At 22.7% G+C, this 16,011-nt stretch overlaps 4 protein-coding genes across 4 annotated transcripts; 2 read left to right on the top strand and 2 right to left on the bottom strand. All coding sequences in view use genetic code 6, as the record gives it.

Annotated features, from left to right (window-relative positions):
* Positions 1 to 1,130: 1,130 nt before the first annotated feature.
* TTHERM_01014770 (hypothetical protein) lies at positions 1,131 to 2,830 on the bottom strand (the record flags this gene model as incomplete). Its single annotated transcript, XM_001030823.3, has 3 exons — positions 1,131 to 1,755; positions 1,808 to 2,171; positions 2,287 to 2,830. 3 exons carry the CDS (start codon positions 2,828 to 2,830, stop codon positions 1,131 to 1,133), a joined length of 1,533 nt encoding a protein of 510 aa, XP_001030823.3.
* Positions 2,831 to 3,599: 769 nt separating this feature from the next.
* Positions 3,600 to 5,983, bottom strand: TTHERM_01014780 (transmembrane protein, putative; the record flags this gene model as incomplete). Its single annotated transcript, XM_001030824.3, has 6 exons — positions 3,600 to 3,998; positions 4,190 to 4,457; positions 4,514 to 4,956; positions 5,060 to 5,308; positions 5,439 to 5,672; positions 5,759 to 5,983. The coding sequence occupies 6 exons, from the start codon at positions 5,981 to 5,983 to the stop codon at positions 3,600 to 3,602; spliced, it is 1,818 nt and encodes a 605-aa protein (XP_001030824.2).
* Positions 5,984 to 7,500: 1,517 nt separating this feature from the next.
* TTHERM_01014790 (FHA domain protein) lies at positions 7,501 to 9,695 on the top strand (the record flags this gene model as incomplete). Its single annotated transcript, XM_001030825.2, has 6 exons — positions 7,501 to 7,615; positions 7,793 to 7,897; positions 8,010 to 8,302; positions 8,625 to 9,128; positions 9,185 to 9,348; positions 9,407 to 9,695. 6 exons carry the CDS (start codon positions 7,501 to 7,503, stop codon positions 9,693 to 9,695), a joined length of 1,470 nt encoding a protein of 489 aa, XP_001030825.2.
* A 1,932-nt stretch (positions 9,696 to 11,627) lies between these two features.
* Positions 11,628 to 13,636, top strand: TTHERM_01014800 (hypothetical protein; the record flags this gene model as incomplete). Its single annotated transcript, XM_001030826.2, has 4 exons — positions 11,628 to 11,648; positions 11,765 to 12,781; positions 12,838 to 13,143; positions 13,208 to 13,636. The coding sequence occupies 4 exons, from the start codon at positions 11,628 to 11,630 to the stop codon at positions 13,634 to 13,636; spliced, it is 1,773 nt and encodes a 590-aa protein (XP_001030826.2).
* Between the last annotated feature and the right edge of the window lie 2,375 nt (positions 13,637 to 16,011).

Below are 16,011 nucleotides of genomic sequence, written 5' to 3' on the forward strand. Positions count from 1 at the left end.
ATCTTTTATATTCATTCAGAATCTTTTACTGAGATAACTCTTTTATGATTTTTAGAGAGATTTTTAATTGAGCCTATAGATTTAAAATAAAGATATTATACACTAAAATATAAATATAACCTTGTTTCCTAGAATTAAATTGTTATTTAATCAATTTAATTAAGGCATTTGAGCTTATATCAAAATTTTGGAAAGTGATGTTGCAAGCTATTACCTTTTTAAAAGTAAGATCAAATAAAAAAAGAAAAGTTGATTTGTAAAAATTTGATCAAAAATACTTAGCAAACTTCAATAAAAAATAATAAAAAAAGCTAATTAACTAATTTTTTTTATAAATTAAAATAACCTAAAATTAAAATGTAAAAAATAATAAATAGAATATTTGAATTTTAAATTCTAAAAATTATGAAGATATTTTAATTACTTAATCAAAAATTAAAATACATTTTTTAACATTTTTTTTTTCACTTTTGCTTATGAAAAATAATAAATAACACAATTTTTCCAATTTAACTTTCAAACAATGAGATAAAAATGTACAGAAGATAATAAATTTAATTAAAAAAATTTTTATACAGCCATCTTAACTAAAAGATTTTCTAAATCAATAAATATAGGTAAATTTAGTAAATTGTAAAAAATAAAATAAACTGTCCATAAAAAATATCTAAGGCATAAATAAGTTTCTTTCAATAAAATAAAATTTTTTGTATTAAAAATATTAATTCAATCATGACATGAAAAAGTAAAGATATCAAAATTAATCACTGAAGATCAAATTTTTAAGCTAATTTGAGAACAATATTTACAATAACATTATTTGTTTCATAAAATTATTAGCAAACTTATTAATTTTATTTATTTCATTTATTTGATCGAAGTAAGGTTTTTTCTTTAAGGATACATAAATACATTTATTAAAAAATTTAATCTTAAATGCACAATGCAAAAATGATTTAATATTTTAAATTTAAAATCTACAATTTTAAAATTAAATTTTTGTATAAGTTTAAAATAAACTTAAAATTATAAAACAATTCAGACATAATATCAAAATAAGTTGATTATTTCTTTTTTTTTTTGAATTTTTACAAAATTTATACTCTAAAAATATTTATTTATTTCTTCTTTCAATCCTTTTTGAGCATTTTATCTGGGTTTCCATCAGGACTAATATGAGAACCATTAGATGATTGTTGACTATTACCTGATTCTTAAGGTGGGATATTCATAGTAGTTGAAGAACCATTTTAAGAATTGCTGTTTTCAGAAGAAGGTTCTTTTCTTTTTAAGGATCCAAATGTACCTAAATTTTTGATAGGAACACTATTTTATGAAGGTTAGGCAAATTGATTTTAATTTTGAGATTATTTTTTCATAAGTTCTTAGTAAGCTTTGTACTTATCTCTTTCATCCCTTTGTATCAAGGTGTCTTCAATTTTTTCATATAAAACTTTTAGAGTATCTTTAATTTCCTTTGATTCATCATCATCCAAAAAGCTGTGTTTTAAATGGTCGACTTTAATATCGTCTTTTTTTAATATTTTGAAGCTAGGAAGTTCTTAAGGAGGAATTGCTATTTTTTTTGAAAGACAATTTTCTAATATTTATGCACTGTCAATAAAATTTTTAAGACCCTCTTCTTCACAATATTCTTTATTTTCATAAAGTACAGCGTTTCCTAATTAAAAGAAAATACTGCTCAAAGTTCTGCTATACTCCCTATCTTCTATTTCTTTTGACAACTAAAGAGCCCTATTTAAAATTAAAAGATAAGTTTTTTCTCCTAATATAGATAATTATTTACATAGTGTATTCCTTTAAAGCATCTGAGAAATTATCCCTCCATTATTCTAAATCAGCAATTCTTAAAGTTACTTCGACTATTTATTTTTTGACTTAAATTTATTTTTCTTTTCTATCCTCATCTTAGCTATCTTATAATTATAACAACTCTTAATTATAAATCTTACGACTTAATTCCAAATTTTCCCAAGCTAACTATAAATCATCAATAGGATCTGACTTTTCCATAGTCACTTTACCAATTGGTAGATTGTTTTCTTCAGTTTAATTTTCTTCATTATTTTATGGTGCATTAGTTTCATCTCTAATTTCTACATTTTCATCTTTAAAAATAACTGTGTCTAGCTAAACAATTTCTTCTTCTCCTTATTTATTATAAAAATTTTTGTTTATGTGAAATTCCTCACTCTTTTAAGTGCTTTAAATATATTTTTATGATCAAAAATAAATTATTTTAAAGTTTATATTTGTTTCAAATACCTTAGGACTAAGATTCTTCGTTTTCTTCTTCATCCTCCTCTTTTTATTCTTTTTAAGCAACCATTTTCTATTCACTAGCTTCTTCAGATGCCATTTAATTAGGATTTTTTTCAACTTCTTCAGTAGTTTAATTGTCTAATTTTTTTTAAGCTTTATCTCCAAAGACATCTGGATTATTTTCAAGTTTAGAAAGAAGCATATCTCCGTAAAAAAAGAAGTATTTAGACATCTTCACATGGGTTTCAGATTTATAAAATTTAACTGCATAAATCATCAGATCAGAGAAAATATTTTCAGCCTAATCAAAGTTTTTATTCTTGTAACATTCAACAGCCTCTGTAAGCCTGCTCTCTAAATACTTTTCACTTACTTTGCTTGAACTTTCTTTCAATATCTTTGTGATTTCCTCAGCCTCTTCCTAGTTACGACTGCCTTCATCATTTAGATTATTTTAATCTCCATTTTCTTCCTTATCTAAAATTTTTTGTTCCTTTGTTATTTCTTCTTACATTTATTTTTCTTATTCACTATTGTCAGAACTCATTTAACAGAAATAATTATTAAGTTTGCTATTACTCTTTGCTATAATCAAATTTTGTTTAATTAATATTTTTTATATTTAATATATCTATCAGTTTTTATATTATTGTTTTTTATGACTAAAATACAGTAAAAAAAGATTCAAATAAATTTTTTATGATTTCAATTTTCAATAAATAAGATAAACTATAACTTTTAAAATATTTAGTAAGATATTTTTTAGCGGTTCACTCGCTTTATTATACTAATATATATATTTATAATATATATGTATTCCGCTACACAGAAACTATTAGAATATTATTGCGCCAAAATCTCCTTTTTTCTTTATAATAATAAATTTTTTCAGTTGAATGATAAATCAATGATATTAATAACTAAAATTTGCATATTTATTGAATAAATTATTTTAAATATTTTAGCTTTTAGATTTATAAGACAAATTTTTTAATTGTTTTATTTTTTTTATAGTTTTGTTTCATATTCATTAGAAAATATATTCATATTGAGGATTAATTAACTTACCTAAAATAATAAAATATTTACAAGAAAAAATAAATAAATAACTAAATATTTTAAATTATTTAATCAAAAAAATTCTTCATATTTTCTTTACATTTAAGAATAAAAATTATCTTAATTATTTCTAACAGCATAAAAATATATCAAGATTAGTTAAATATTTTATACAGTAAATTGAATAAATGTTGTTAATTTATAAAATTTTAATATTTTTTCCAAACATAAATAAAAATAAAATCTATCTAAGAGCTTCATTAGATATCAAATTAATGCTAAATTTGATTTTTTTATTCATTTTATCTCATATTATTATGCTCATCAGATTCAATATTCATGTATTTCTTCTTTTGCTCAAAAAGTTAATCTATTTGACCTCTGTTCTTTTTATAGCGGTTATATATACAAAGAAGAATAATAACTAAAAGAACAAATAAACCGATAGTCAATCCAATAATCAAACCAATATTTGCTGATGTTATATAAACATCAATGGTCTAGAAGTTTAAATTGAAACTTACTATGCATTCTTTGAATAAGTATAACGAATCTGCTTCTTTACCTTATAATAATTACTCTGTAGAGCAATAATTTGTTGTAAAAGTAACATTATACTATTGGTCTACTCCACCTTATTTGCTTGAGCATAAGACCTAGTTTACAAAAATTTTTATTTTAAAGAAATATTTTCTTTAAAAAAATCAAAATATCTGTCTTATTTTAGCATTATTAATTAGCAAATGAAAAACTCAAAAATATCTCAAAGAAAAATTGATTATTTTCATAAAAATTATTAATAAATAAAATAAATTTTTTATATTTAATATTTTAATTAAAGCATTACCTCAGATTACACATTTGTTATATTAAAAATTTCTAACCATCTTTAACCTAAGGTAAACAATAAGTTCATGTTTTGGTAGTTGAAAAAAATAACTTAGTTGTCTCCAGCTAAATCTATAAATTCTTCATAAATTTGTTATCTATATTGAAAGTTTTGTCTGAAAATAGAGTGTCTGTAAGCTTTACCTATATCATCACTTATCCATATAGCATTTTTTGTTTGTGAGTCGAGAACTACATCATCAATTTAAATTTCATCATCTCCAAAACTATTAAAAACATATAATTATTGAAAGTGGATTTAGTTTAAAAATTTTTAATTTACTAATTGATATAGTAGTTATTTTTATCAAAGAAAACCTCCAATCCAGACTAGAAAGTTTTGGAACCAAGTGTTATTGACATAGTATATTTGACTGCATCAAATGATGAAATGAAAGGAATTCCAATAAAGTACTGGTATTAGAATGTAATAGGAGCATTTTAACTTTTAGGAGGATTTATTAGTAAGACATGTAGTCCTTCATTATTTTCTTGAAAAATAGCAATTTAGTCCTAACCTTGTTAAACAATTTTAATTTTTACTATGTTAAACATACAAGTTGCTGGCATATTTTAGTTTATATTAGCCATATTATTTTGTTATTATTTTTGATAAGAAGCTGAGTAAATAAATTCTCCAGTCTACTAAACATAATATGAATCCACTCCATCTGTTCCAGAAGCTGTTAAAATGTAGATACTATTACCAGTTAAGCATGTCACTATCTATTGTAAATATAATATAAGTATTTATAAAAAGTTTTGATATTTTTTCATTTTAATTGATAATTATTAAATAAATTATTGTTATAATTTATAAATAAAATACAGAATAAATTTTTTGTCTGGCAACATAATTAGTCTGAATTATCATATCTGATTTGATATTTGATACCTAATATGAATTTATGAGAAAAGCTCTTGAAGGAGTAAATATATATCCTTTACTTTTATACGAAATTCCCTTAGCCCATGGTTCCTAATCAGGCTTAATATTGATAAGGTTTTTAAAATTAACAGAACTTTGAAGAGTATCATAATTTCCATTTTAAGAGTTTCCTAAGCTAAGATATGTGTACTTTTGCATTAAAAATTCAATTTTATTATTTTAAATTTTTATAGTTTGAAGATTTTTTTAAAAGTATTAATATTGGTGAATGCGCTTCGAATTAAAAAGTATTTTAATAAAGCTTTGAAATATTTAATACAGTATAAATGTTGAAATCAGAACTTAACATCATGAATGTTTTATCATCTTTGAAGTAGAGAACATCAGTAAATCTCGCTTATACTTGATCACTATCTATATTGAGATTAACATTAATAGTAAAGAGCTTTTGATAATTAGCCTATGTCTAATAAGAAACACATCCTCCAAGATTGAACTTGTCTTAATCTTCAAATAATTGATAGTTGTTTATTGTCATATCTTGCAACGTGCCCTAGTTAAAAATTAAAATAAATTATGGGCAAATGTAATAATAAAAAAATTATTTTTAAAAATGTGTTTTTAATAATATAATCCTACATTATTTAACTTCTATAGCACCTTAATCGACTATACATCATATACATCAGAATTAAATGATATTTAAAGCATCTATCCAGGCTCAATTTTGAATTGTTTGTCACTAATAGTTTCATACTTGACTACTCTTTAAGGAGTAGGTGTTGGCTATCTAGCCTATCCGCAATAAACAAACCCTATAGAAATTATCAAAAATATTTGCAGTTTAGTCTAGCTAAATATCATTTATTTATAGAAAAGCTAAATCTTTAACTAAGTATATTACTAATTACTCTAAATAATTAATATTTTATATATTTTTTTATTAAATTGATTTATATATTTATTTTTAAAAAGATAAATGATCTCCTAATCCTTGATACAATAAGTTGAATGCTTGGAAATTGATTAGTTGTGGTATTTTCTTAATTGAAGTATTGTTACGATTTCATCAAATTTTTAATCAAAAGATAGATTCAAAAACTGATAAAAAATATGAAAATTAAAAGTTAAATATTTTTTATCTTAGTTTGATTTTACATTTATTTAATATGTAAAACATTTGGACATATTTATTTTTAAAAATCGTAAAATTGAATTTTGAATAAATATTTCGATGATTAAAATATTATAGATATATTAAATATCTACTTCCTCATAATTTTTAAGCTTTTAATATTTAATTTTTTACAAAAATTCTTCAATTTTTTATTAAATTTAATACATTTTAATTTTTGTATGATTTACACATTAATTTTATAGTTATTTGTTTCTTAGCTTTATTTTGTTAGTTATTTTTAAGAATAAATATCGCATAAACAAATTCTAATTATATTAATTTAAATTGTGTTTGTCTGAGACTTATTAAATATGAAGATAAAATTAATAATTATATTTACCAAAGTAAAACTTAAAAAAGTTAATTTTTAATTGTATGCTTTATAAATGAATTTGTAATTAAAATAGTTGGTGCAAACTAAAATAATTAAAATATAATTATTAATAATTGTGAAAGTTTCATTTAAATTTTAAATCTATGGGCATTAAAAAACTAGAGATTATAATATATTTAAAAATAAGTCCATTCAACTAGAAGCAGATATTTAAAAGTTCTACTTAAGTATTATGATGTGCAATTAGAAATGTTTTTCTGACATAGATATAATATATTTTTTATTAATAATTTACTTTTTTTAATAGAAATCATATTAATACTTTTACAAATTTATAAAAATCTATACTTAAGATGTTTATAATCATTCATTCATTTTTATATCAAAATTTAAATAAAATGAAAAAAAAAAAAAATTAGAAATTTAAAAAAATCAACGGGAAATTTTATTAAATTCGTTACCAAACACTATCTAGTGTAAAATTTTAATTTTTTGGTATTTGAAATGAATTATCAAATATTTAATCAATATTATTCAATGAATGAAGAAATATGAAAGGAAATAAAGAAAAGTTTTGATCATAATCGATAATAATAAATAGGAAAAAAGAACAAATGAATCAAATTAATTTGGTTGTTTGATTATTTCCTTTTTTTTTTGATTATTTTTTTTGAGCAGTGTATATTTTTTATTAGATAAGAAGAAGAATTTTCAAATAGCAGCTGATGATGTTGCGTTAGGACTAATTAAATTGATTCACAGTAAAAAAGAGTATAATAATTAAAGATTTCTAAAAAAAATCAAAAATAAAGCTTTTGTTTCTTCAAATATTAAAGAAATAGCAAAAATCTAATTAATAGAAGCATAAACATGGATTTCTAAAAGTTAAGAGAAATTTTACCAAAAGATCCTTTAATTTGGTCTTAAGAGGATGTTTTAGAATGGTTAAAGTTTATAGGTCTTGATAAATATGCTCCTTAATTTAGTAAAATATTTTGATTTTATTTTTTAATTGGTATAATTATTCTTTTACCTGTATGATTACATCTATTTTACTTATAGTTTACATGTTAAAATATCATTTTTTTCTAAGTTTTTAATTGAAAGGAAAACTTTAGGTTTAAAGATTTTTGTTTAAAATTTATTTTATCCATAAAAATAGAGGAAAACACAATTGACGGTTCTTGCTTAAACACTTTAACCAGCGATGACTTATAAAATCATCTAAAAATTGATAATGCCATCTAAAGAAAAAAAATTTTAAACTGTAATTTTTATGATTAATTTTCTCACAAGCATGTTAAAAGAATGAAATCTAACTGCAATTTAGATGCTTAATTATTGAATTAAATTAAAAAAGTTTAATAAAATTTAAATAGGGATTTCAGTTGGAATACAAACCTACTCATAGTATTTAAAGACTTTTCAAGAAGAATCAAAGCCCAATTAAATTGTTCTAAGTGAACTGAATTAAAATTCATAATAAATTATGATGATAGATAAAATAAAGGCTAATAATTATAAGAAAATGTAAAGTTTTGAAGAAACAAATGTTTCTAATCGTTAATCTATCTAAAATTTTGCAAACGAAGACAAATATTTATTTGAAATGAACACTAACAATGTAAAATAAAGCTTCAATGATAAATTTCAAGGAAATGCTTACAAACAAGTAAATAAATTATCATAAACTTTTTTATCTGTTAAATATTTGGTTATTTTAAAAATCTCTTTATATTATCCCAGAAAGAACTGTGTTATTGAACTAAATTTTACTAATAATTTGCATCAATTTCAATTTTATTAAAGTATTTTTTCTTGATTGATATAATTTGTTTTCACATTTCAAAAATAGATTTTTCTTCATTTTCAAATAATTTTCGATAAATCAATTTAATGAATAATTCGTAATTGAAATCCTTTGTATTATAGCATAATTAAATTTAAGTTTGTTTAAAAATCAATCAATTAATCATTTATATTTTATTACAAAGGATAATTAAAGACTTAGATTGCCAGTCTGCAACAGTAAGCTTGACTCATCTTCAGAAGAAGACAAGGAAAACATAGATGAATATACTTAAGCAGTAGATTAATAAAATTTAGAAGTAAACAATAATACCAGCGAAGATTAAACTGCTTTAAAAAATGTTCTAATTATTGAACCTGTTGAAGGAATATAAACTAATTTCTTTTGTGTTAAGGAGGATGGTGGTAAAATTGGAAGACACTCCTCAAATCAAATTTTGATTTTAGAAGAATCTATTTCAAGGTACCATGCAGAGATAGTTTATCAAGATAAAAAATTTTTCATAAAAGACATTGGTTCATCCACAGGTACATTTATAAAGGTGAAAGACAGAGTCCCTATTACACTAGGGATGCTTTTTGAAATGGGCTCATTTTAGTTTGAAGTTTCTGATCTAGATTTTGAAAATTAAATTATAGATTTAGATATATTAGAAGATTCAAAGCCAACAAACCCTAAGCATTATAAGGTAAATTTGATAATGCTTTCTTTTATCAAATCTTAAGCTAATTTTAATTAAAAAAGTTGGAAATAAAGAACTCAGGAGACTAACCAGGATTTGTATCAATAGGTAGAAAACCATCAAATAAAATAAAACTTCCTGATGACTAACATCTTTCAAATGTTCATGCTAAAATATACTTCATGAATAATTAATTCTTTTTAGAAGACAATGCTTCAACAAATGGGTAAATATTTTAAAGTTTTATTTTTAAGGTAATTAATTACATTTTTTTTAATAAATAGAACTTGGATTAGACTAAGTAAAGAAGGCTATACAAGTGAAACCTGGGAAATATAAAATAATACAATCATTAAAATTGGTTCTACTAGCAGTTATAATTGCAGATTTGATCACGAAGTTTAGAAAGAAGCATTAAATGATGCTTGCTTTATTTGCTTCTCCTAGGATAAGGATGCTGTTTTTCTACCTTGCAGACATAACTCTTCATGTATCAAATGCTCAAAAACCCTATAAGTCTGTCCTATTTGCAGAACAAAAATAGAAGATGTTGTAAAAATTTTCAAAGCATGAAGAATTGATACCTGAAAATAATTAAATTAAATTGAAGAGCTGAATAGGTTCAATGCATAAATTATAAAACAAATATGAAATTGTGAATATAAATAAATAAATGAATTAATATCAATTAAAAGTATTAATCAAAATATATAAATACTACTAACTACAAACGACGCTAGAAGAGACCTGCTAATTTATTGCATTCTTCTTGCTTTAGCGTTTGATTGTACCATATCAATTAATTCCCTATTTGGAGAGATATTGCAAATGTAGAAAAGCTAATTTATCTATATATCTATCTATCTTTATATAAAATATAGTACTTGCATACTATTCAATGATTCCTTTATCAAATTACACTATAGTTAATATATAAAATATACTATCAATCCAATTTAATTAATAGTGTGCAAATGTATAAAAATTTTCTTATTTTATGTACATTATTGTTTTTATTTCTTCCTTAAATATTAAAATTAAAATTCATTTGATTGACTGTTAAATTATTTATCAATTTATTTTTATTTTAATTCAAATATTTATTTCCTTTTTTATATTATTTACTAAATATAATTAATAGAAATTTTAAATATTTATAATAATTTAAGCTAATTCAAACCTAAAGAAATATTTAATAAAAAATTAAAATGTTAAAATCTATCTTTAAAATTAATACTTAAAACTTATTTTTGAAATGAATAAATTAATTAGTAAAAAATAAAATGATCAAAAGCTTTCATTAATTTATTGATAAAATCATATTTAATATTTAACTTAATAAATTACAATTTTAATTTATTTAAACAGAAACTCAGAAAGGATATAAATTTTTATATTTAAATCTAAAATAACCAGCAATTTTATATAAAATGTTAAGAGGATTCAAAAAGAAATTTTTTAAAAAATAAGATTTTCCTATAAAAATTTTTTAATTCATTGTGAAGATAGAATAATATCAATTTTTAAATAAATTCTTTTAATAGAAATATTAAATATTTATAATAATTTAAGCTAATTCAAACCTAAAGAAATATTTAATCAAAAATCAAAATGCTAAAATCTTTAAAAAAAATACTTAAAATTTATTTTTGAATGAATAAATTAATTAGTAAGAAATAAAATAATTAAAAGCTTTCATTATTTTAATGATAAAATCATTTTTAATATTTAAATTAATAAATTAGTATTTTAATTTATTTAAACAGAAACTCAGAAAGGAAGTAAATGTTTATATTTAAATCTAAAACCAGCATTTTTTTAAAAATGTGAATAGGATTTAAATAGAAATTACAAAATAAAATATAAATTTTTTAAAAAATAAGATTTTCTTATAAAAATTTTTTTATTAATTGTGAAGATTGATTAATATCAATTTTTAAATAAATTTTGATAATTTTATATAAAAATAAATCAAATAAGACATTAATTTATGAATGCATTTTTTATTTTTTATTAAATTTGATGTTAATATTTTTATCAATAAATTAAATTCATATTTACTCATTTAAAAATTATACAATAATTTTTTTTTTTTTCTTATAAAATTTTTAACAATTTGGTATTTATGTGCATAAAAAAAAATCTCTCATTTTCAAATAAGCTGTTCGTTCAAATAGGCATCAAAATTTATAAAGATATTTTTAGATAGATGATATATCAATATTTATAAAACTTTTGTAATAAATGTTGGAAAATTAGAATCATTTAATCTTCTTTGCTTATTGTTTTTAATTTGAGGATTATTACTGATTTGATTAATTATCAATTTTATCAAATAATAAATTATAACTAATATGATTATTTGATTATTATTATTTGTTGTAATTGCAAACAAAATAATCTAATTATTAATTATTATCAAATATTTACTTAGATATATAAATAGCAAACTAGATAAGCCAAATTAGAGTTATAAATTTATAGTAGTTAAAGTGACTGATAAAAATGAGTACTCAAAAATAGCAAGTAGATTAAAATTAAGCTTTATTCTTTCAATTAAACATTCAAATTTTATATTTAATTTACCATCTTCTCAAAATTTGAAAGTAAAGAAATTTAATTTTTTTTATTGATTAAATTAGAACAACAACTTGTACTTGACAGAAATAACAGAAATCCCAAAATATAATGTTGAAGAAGATGAATACTTTGATTATGAGAAGCAGTATAAAGAGATTTTAAAAAATAAAAAAAAAAAAGGTAATATCGAATATAGTAGCGAAGGAAATAGGATGCCAATAATATCTATGAGATTACTTGATGAAGCTATTAATTAAAATATTTTACCCTAAGAATAAAGAGAAAGACTTATTAGAAACCCAAATAAATATAGCATATTCTTTTGTAAATTTAATTGTGACTCTCCTAATATGAAGAAAGCTATGCAAACTAAAGGAATTTCATAATCAGATTTAAATTTGAAATCTTTTGATGATTTTTGCAAAGAATATAGTATGTCAGAATCTATGAATCAAAAAACTATAAATACTAGTATCAATTAAACTTATTTAAAAAAGTTAATAGTTTATCTTTAATATGTCACAAAGCACTATGAAAAATTAAAAGATCTTATGAATTGTAGATAAACTCTTAAAAGGAATTAAAAATCTTAAACTCTTTATACCAATAATAATAATTTATAGGATTCTATGTAGAGATTAAATTAAACACAATCAGAAATAATCAATTTAAATGGTAGCTTTGCTGGAAGATGTAATAAGTCATTCATCGGACTTAATAAATCTATAGAAAATAGTATACTTACTTTTGATGACAGAGTAAAGGACTAAATCAAAAGAGCTTAGAAAGAGGAGTAAGCCCTTGGAAAATATGTAGAATAATACATTGATACTAAGAAATAGAGAGAATTGGAATACAATAGATCTCTTGAAAGTCTAGAAACAAGAATGAAAAAAAATGAGTAAATTGAAAAAATTAAACTTCTTAAAAGACAAAAAGAATAATAGGAAAAATTACAAAAAGTGCTTGAAAGAGTGAAAAAAATGCAGGAAGTTAAAGAAGAAAAAATTATAAATAAATTTAAAAGAATGGATTTTATGCAAGAGAGAGCTAATGAAAAGAAACTTCAGCTCGAGAAGGTAAAATATTATTACAAAGTAGAAGTTTTTTAACTCATATTTGCATTTCAAAAAAGGAAAGAGAAGAATTTTTAAAGAACAATAATAATTTAGATGCAAAGCTCCTAAAAATAAAAGAAAAGCAGTACATCAAAGAGGAGAGGATTGAAGAAGAAAGATAGTTATTGCAGAAGCAGATTGATGAAAAGTAGATGAAGTCAACCTAGCTATTGTAACAAGTATAAAATCTTCATAGGGAAAGAGTAGAAAGATAAAAGAATAGGTATAATAAAACAATAGAGTGTATAGTAGATAAAAAAAGAATATCTGATGAGAATGTCATTCAGTCTTTAATAGAAAGCCATTTAGATATTCAATAGAAAGTAAAATTAGTCTTATTTATAATATCACTTCCAATTAATGTTGTAAATTAACTAAATAAAAAAGATGTAAAATAAGATGAAATCCCTGAAAAAACATTTTGAGGAAAGATAAAAAATAGAAAAGAAGAAAAATATAACCAGAGAAAAAATAAGAACAGAATTAGAAACAAAAGATGAAAGATTAAAAGAAAAATTAACTGAGAAGATAGAGAAACATGATGAAAAAATACAAGCTCATAAAATGAGTATTGCAGAAAGACAACAAATGATGCATGATAAATTATAAAACTAAATTAGAAAAGTTCAACACAATAAGTCTCTTGTTGATCTTTAGAACTTTGATAAATAATAAAAAATAATTGACAAAAGCATTTATATCTCTTAATAGTAGTTTAAAAAAAAATAAACTCTAGAGCAATTTAAATAATCCTCAAGGTCATTATCTTAATCATTAGCCTTAAAAAAGTAGGAAATATTATCCAATTTAATATGAAATAGATAAATAAATAAAACAAAAAGTGCTAAAAATTATATAAAATATTTCTTTTCATTACTTTTAATTTTATTTATTTTTCATATTTAATGTTCCATGCTTATTTATTTATTTTGCATATTTAATGTTCCATGCTTATTTATTTATTTGTTTATTCATTCATTCATTCATTCATTCATTCATTCTCTTTTTTGTTCATTTATTTTTCTCATAAAGATGTATAATTAATTTTATTAAATTAAACATATTTAAAAAAATGATTCCTCCGAGGTTTGAACTCGGGACCTTCAGTGTGTTAGACTGACGTGATAACCACTACACTAAGGAATCCTTTCTGTTCAAATAAAAAATAGCTTTGTATACTTTATTTTTTTTTAAACATAAATGAAAGAAAATTTTAGAATGATTTTGAGGCCAATATTTTTTTTAAATTTTATTTGAATTTCAATAAATCTTTTAGCAAACAACATAAATTAATTAAAAAATTGATTCCTCCGAGGATTGAACTCGGGACCTTCAGTGTGTAAGACTGACATGCTAACCACTACGCTAAGGAATCAAATCATGAAATACCCATTTAAGGTATTTTCCTTTTTATCACAAAAATGTTTTTGAATTAAAAATTTATTTTAAAAGAGTTCTTTGAATAAAAGTGACGTTTTGTAAAAAATTAAAATTGATTCCTCCGAGGATTGAACTCGGGACCTTCAGTGTGTGAGACTGACGTGATAACCACTTCACTAAGGAATCAACTCATGAAATACTCATTTAAGATATTTTCCTTTTTATAACAAAAATCTTTTTAAATTAAAAATTTATTTTTAAAGGAGTTCATATAAAAAAGTGATGTTTAGTAAGCATTAAAAAAATTAAAAATGATTCCTCCGAGGATTGAACTCGGGACCTTCAGTGTGTAAGACTGACGTGATAACCACTACACTAAGGAATCAGCTTATTAATTTAATACCATGCTGAATTTAATTCCTTATTGATTAATATAATGTAGTATTTATGAAATTTTTTTAGTAGCTTTAGCATAATAAATTATAAATAAAAAATGATTCCTCCGAGGATTGAACTCGGGACCTTCAGTGTGTAAGACTGACGTGATAACCACTACACTAAGGAATCAGTTGATGAAATTTATAGAATAAATTAGCATCATTTTAACTTAAAATTTTTTTTAATTTAAAATAAAAACTAAAATAGTAGATTTTATTTTTTAATGATAATTGACTATTCTTTTTATCTAAAAATTTTTTATATGTAAAATTTCATTTTATTCATAAAAATTAAAAAATGATTCCTCCGAGGTTTGAACTCGGGACCTTCAGTGTGTTAGACTGACGTGATAACCACTACACTAAGGAATCAGTTCTTGATTTATTCTAACTTTTATAAAATTTCATAACGATTAATAGGGAACTAACTCATTTAATTAACAATATGCATTTAAAAGTTGAAATAAATGCATTAAAAATATATTTATTTTATGGATAAATTTAATGAATTTTTAGTCAACAAATCTAAACTTTTAAACTATGTAGTTCTTCAAATTATATAAGCAGATATTTTAACTTTTTATTCGAATCTTTATAGTCAAGTTTTTTTAAAAATATAAATAAACTATTGAATTTTCTTTATTTTATATTAAAAATAATTGAATTAATATTGGTAGCTAGATAAAAATTTTATGATTTTAAAATGTTTACTATTTATATTAGATTAAAGGATTCAAATTAATTCATTTAAAATTAAATAATATTTAAAAGTTATTTTATATTTTATCTCTTAAGAATTTTCGAGATCTTATTTTAGTTTTATGCAAAAATTTGTAAATTTTTATTCATTCTATTTTCTGGTTTATATTTTAGAACCTCCAAAGCCAATGTTTTTATGGAAATTTCAGTTTATAAATATATATCAAATATCATTATTATAAGAAAAATAATTCTGGGGTTGGGGTTGGGGTTGGGGTTGGGGTTGGGGTTGGGGTTGGGGTTGGGGTTGGGGTTGGGGTTGGGGTTGGGGTTGGGGTTGGGGTTGGGGTTGGGGTTGGGGTTGGGGTTGGGGTTGGGGTTGGGGTTGGGGTTGGGGTTGGGGTTGGGGTTGGGGTTGGGGTTGGGGTTGGGGGTTGGGGTTGGGGTTGGGGTTGGGGTTGGGGTTGGGGTTGGGGTTGGGGTTGGGGTTGGGGTTGGGGTTGGGGTTGGGGTTGGGGTTGGGGTTGGGGTTGGGGTTGGGGTTGGGGTTGGGGTTGGGGTTGGGGTTGGGGTTGGGGTTGGGGTTGGGGTTGGGGTTGGGGTTGGGGTTGGGGTTGGGGTTGGGGTTGGGGTTGGGGTTGGGGTTGGGGTTGGGGTTGGGGTTGGGGTTGGGGT

This window comes from Tetrahymena thermophila, assembly GCF_000189635.1.
Source record: "Tetrahymena thermophila SB210 genomic scaffold scf_8254457, whole genome shotgun sequence".
NCBI classification, from domain to species: domain Eukaryota; phylum Ciliophora; class Oligohymenophorea; order Hymenostomatida; family Tetrahymenidae; genus Tetrahymena; species Tetrahymena thermophila.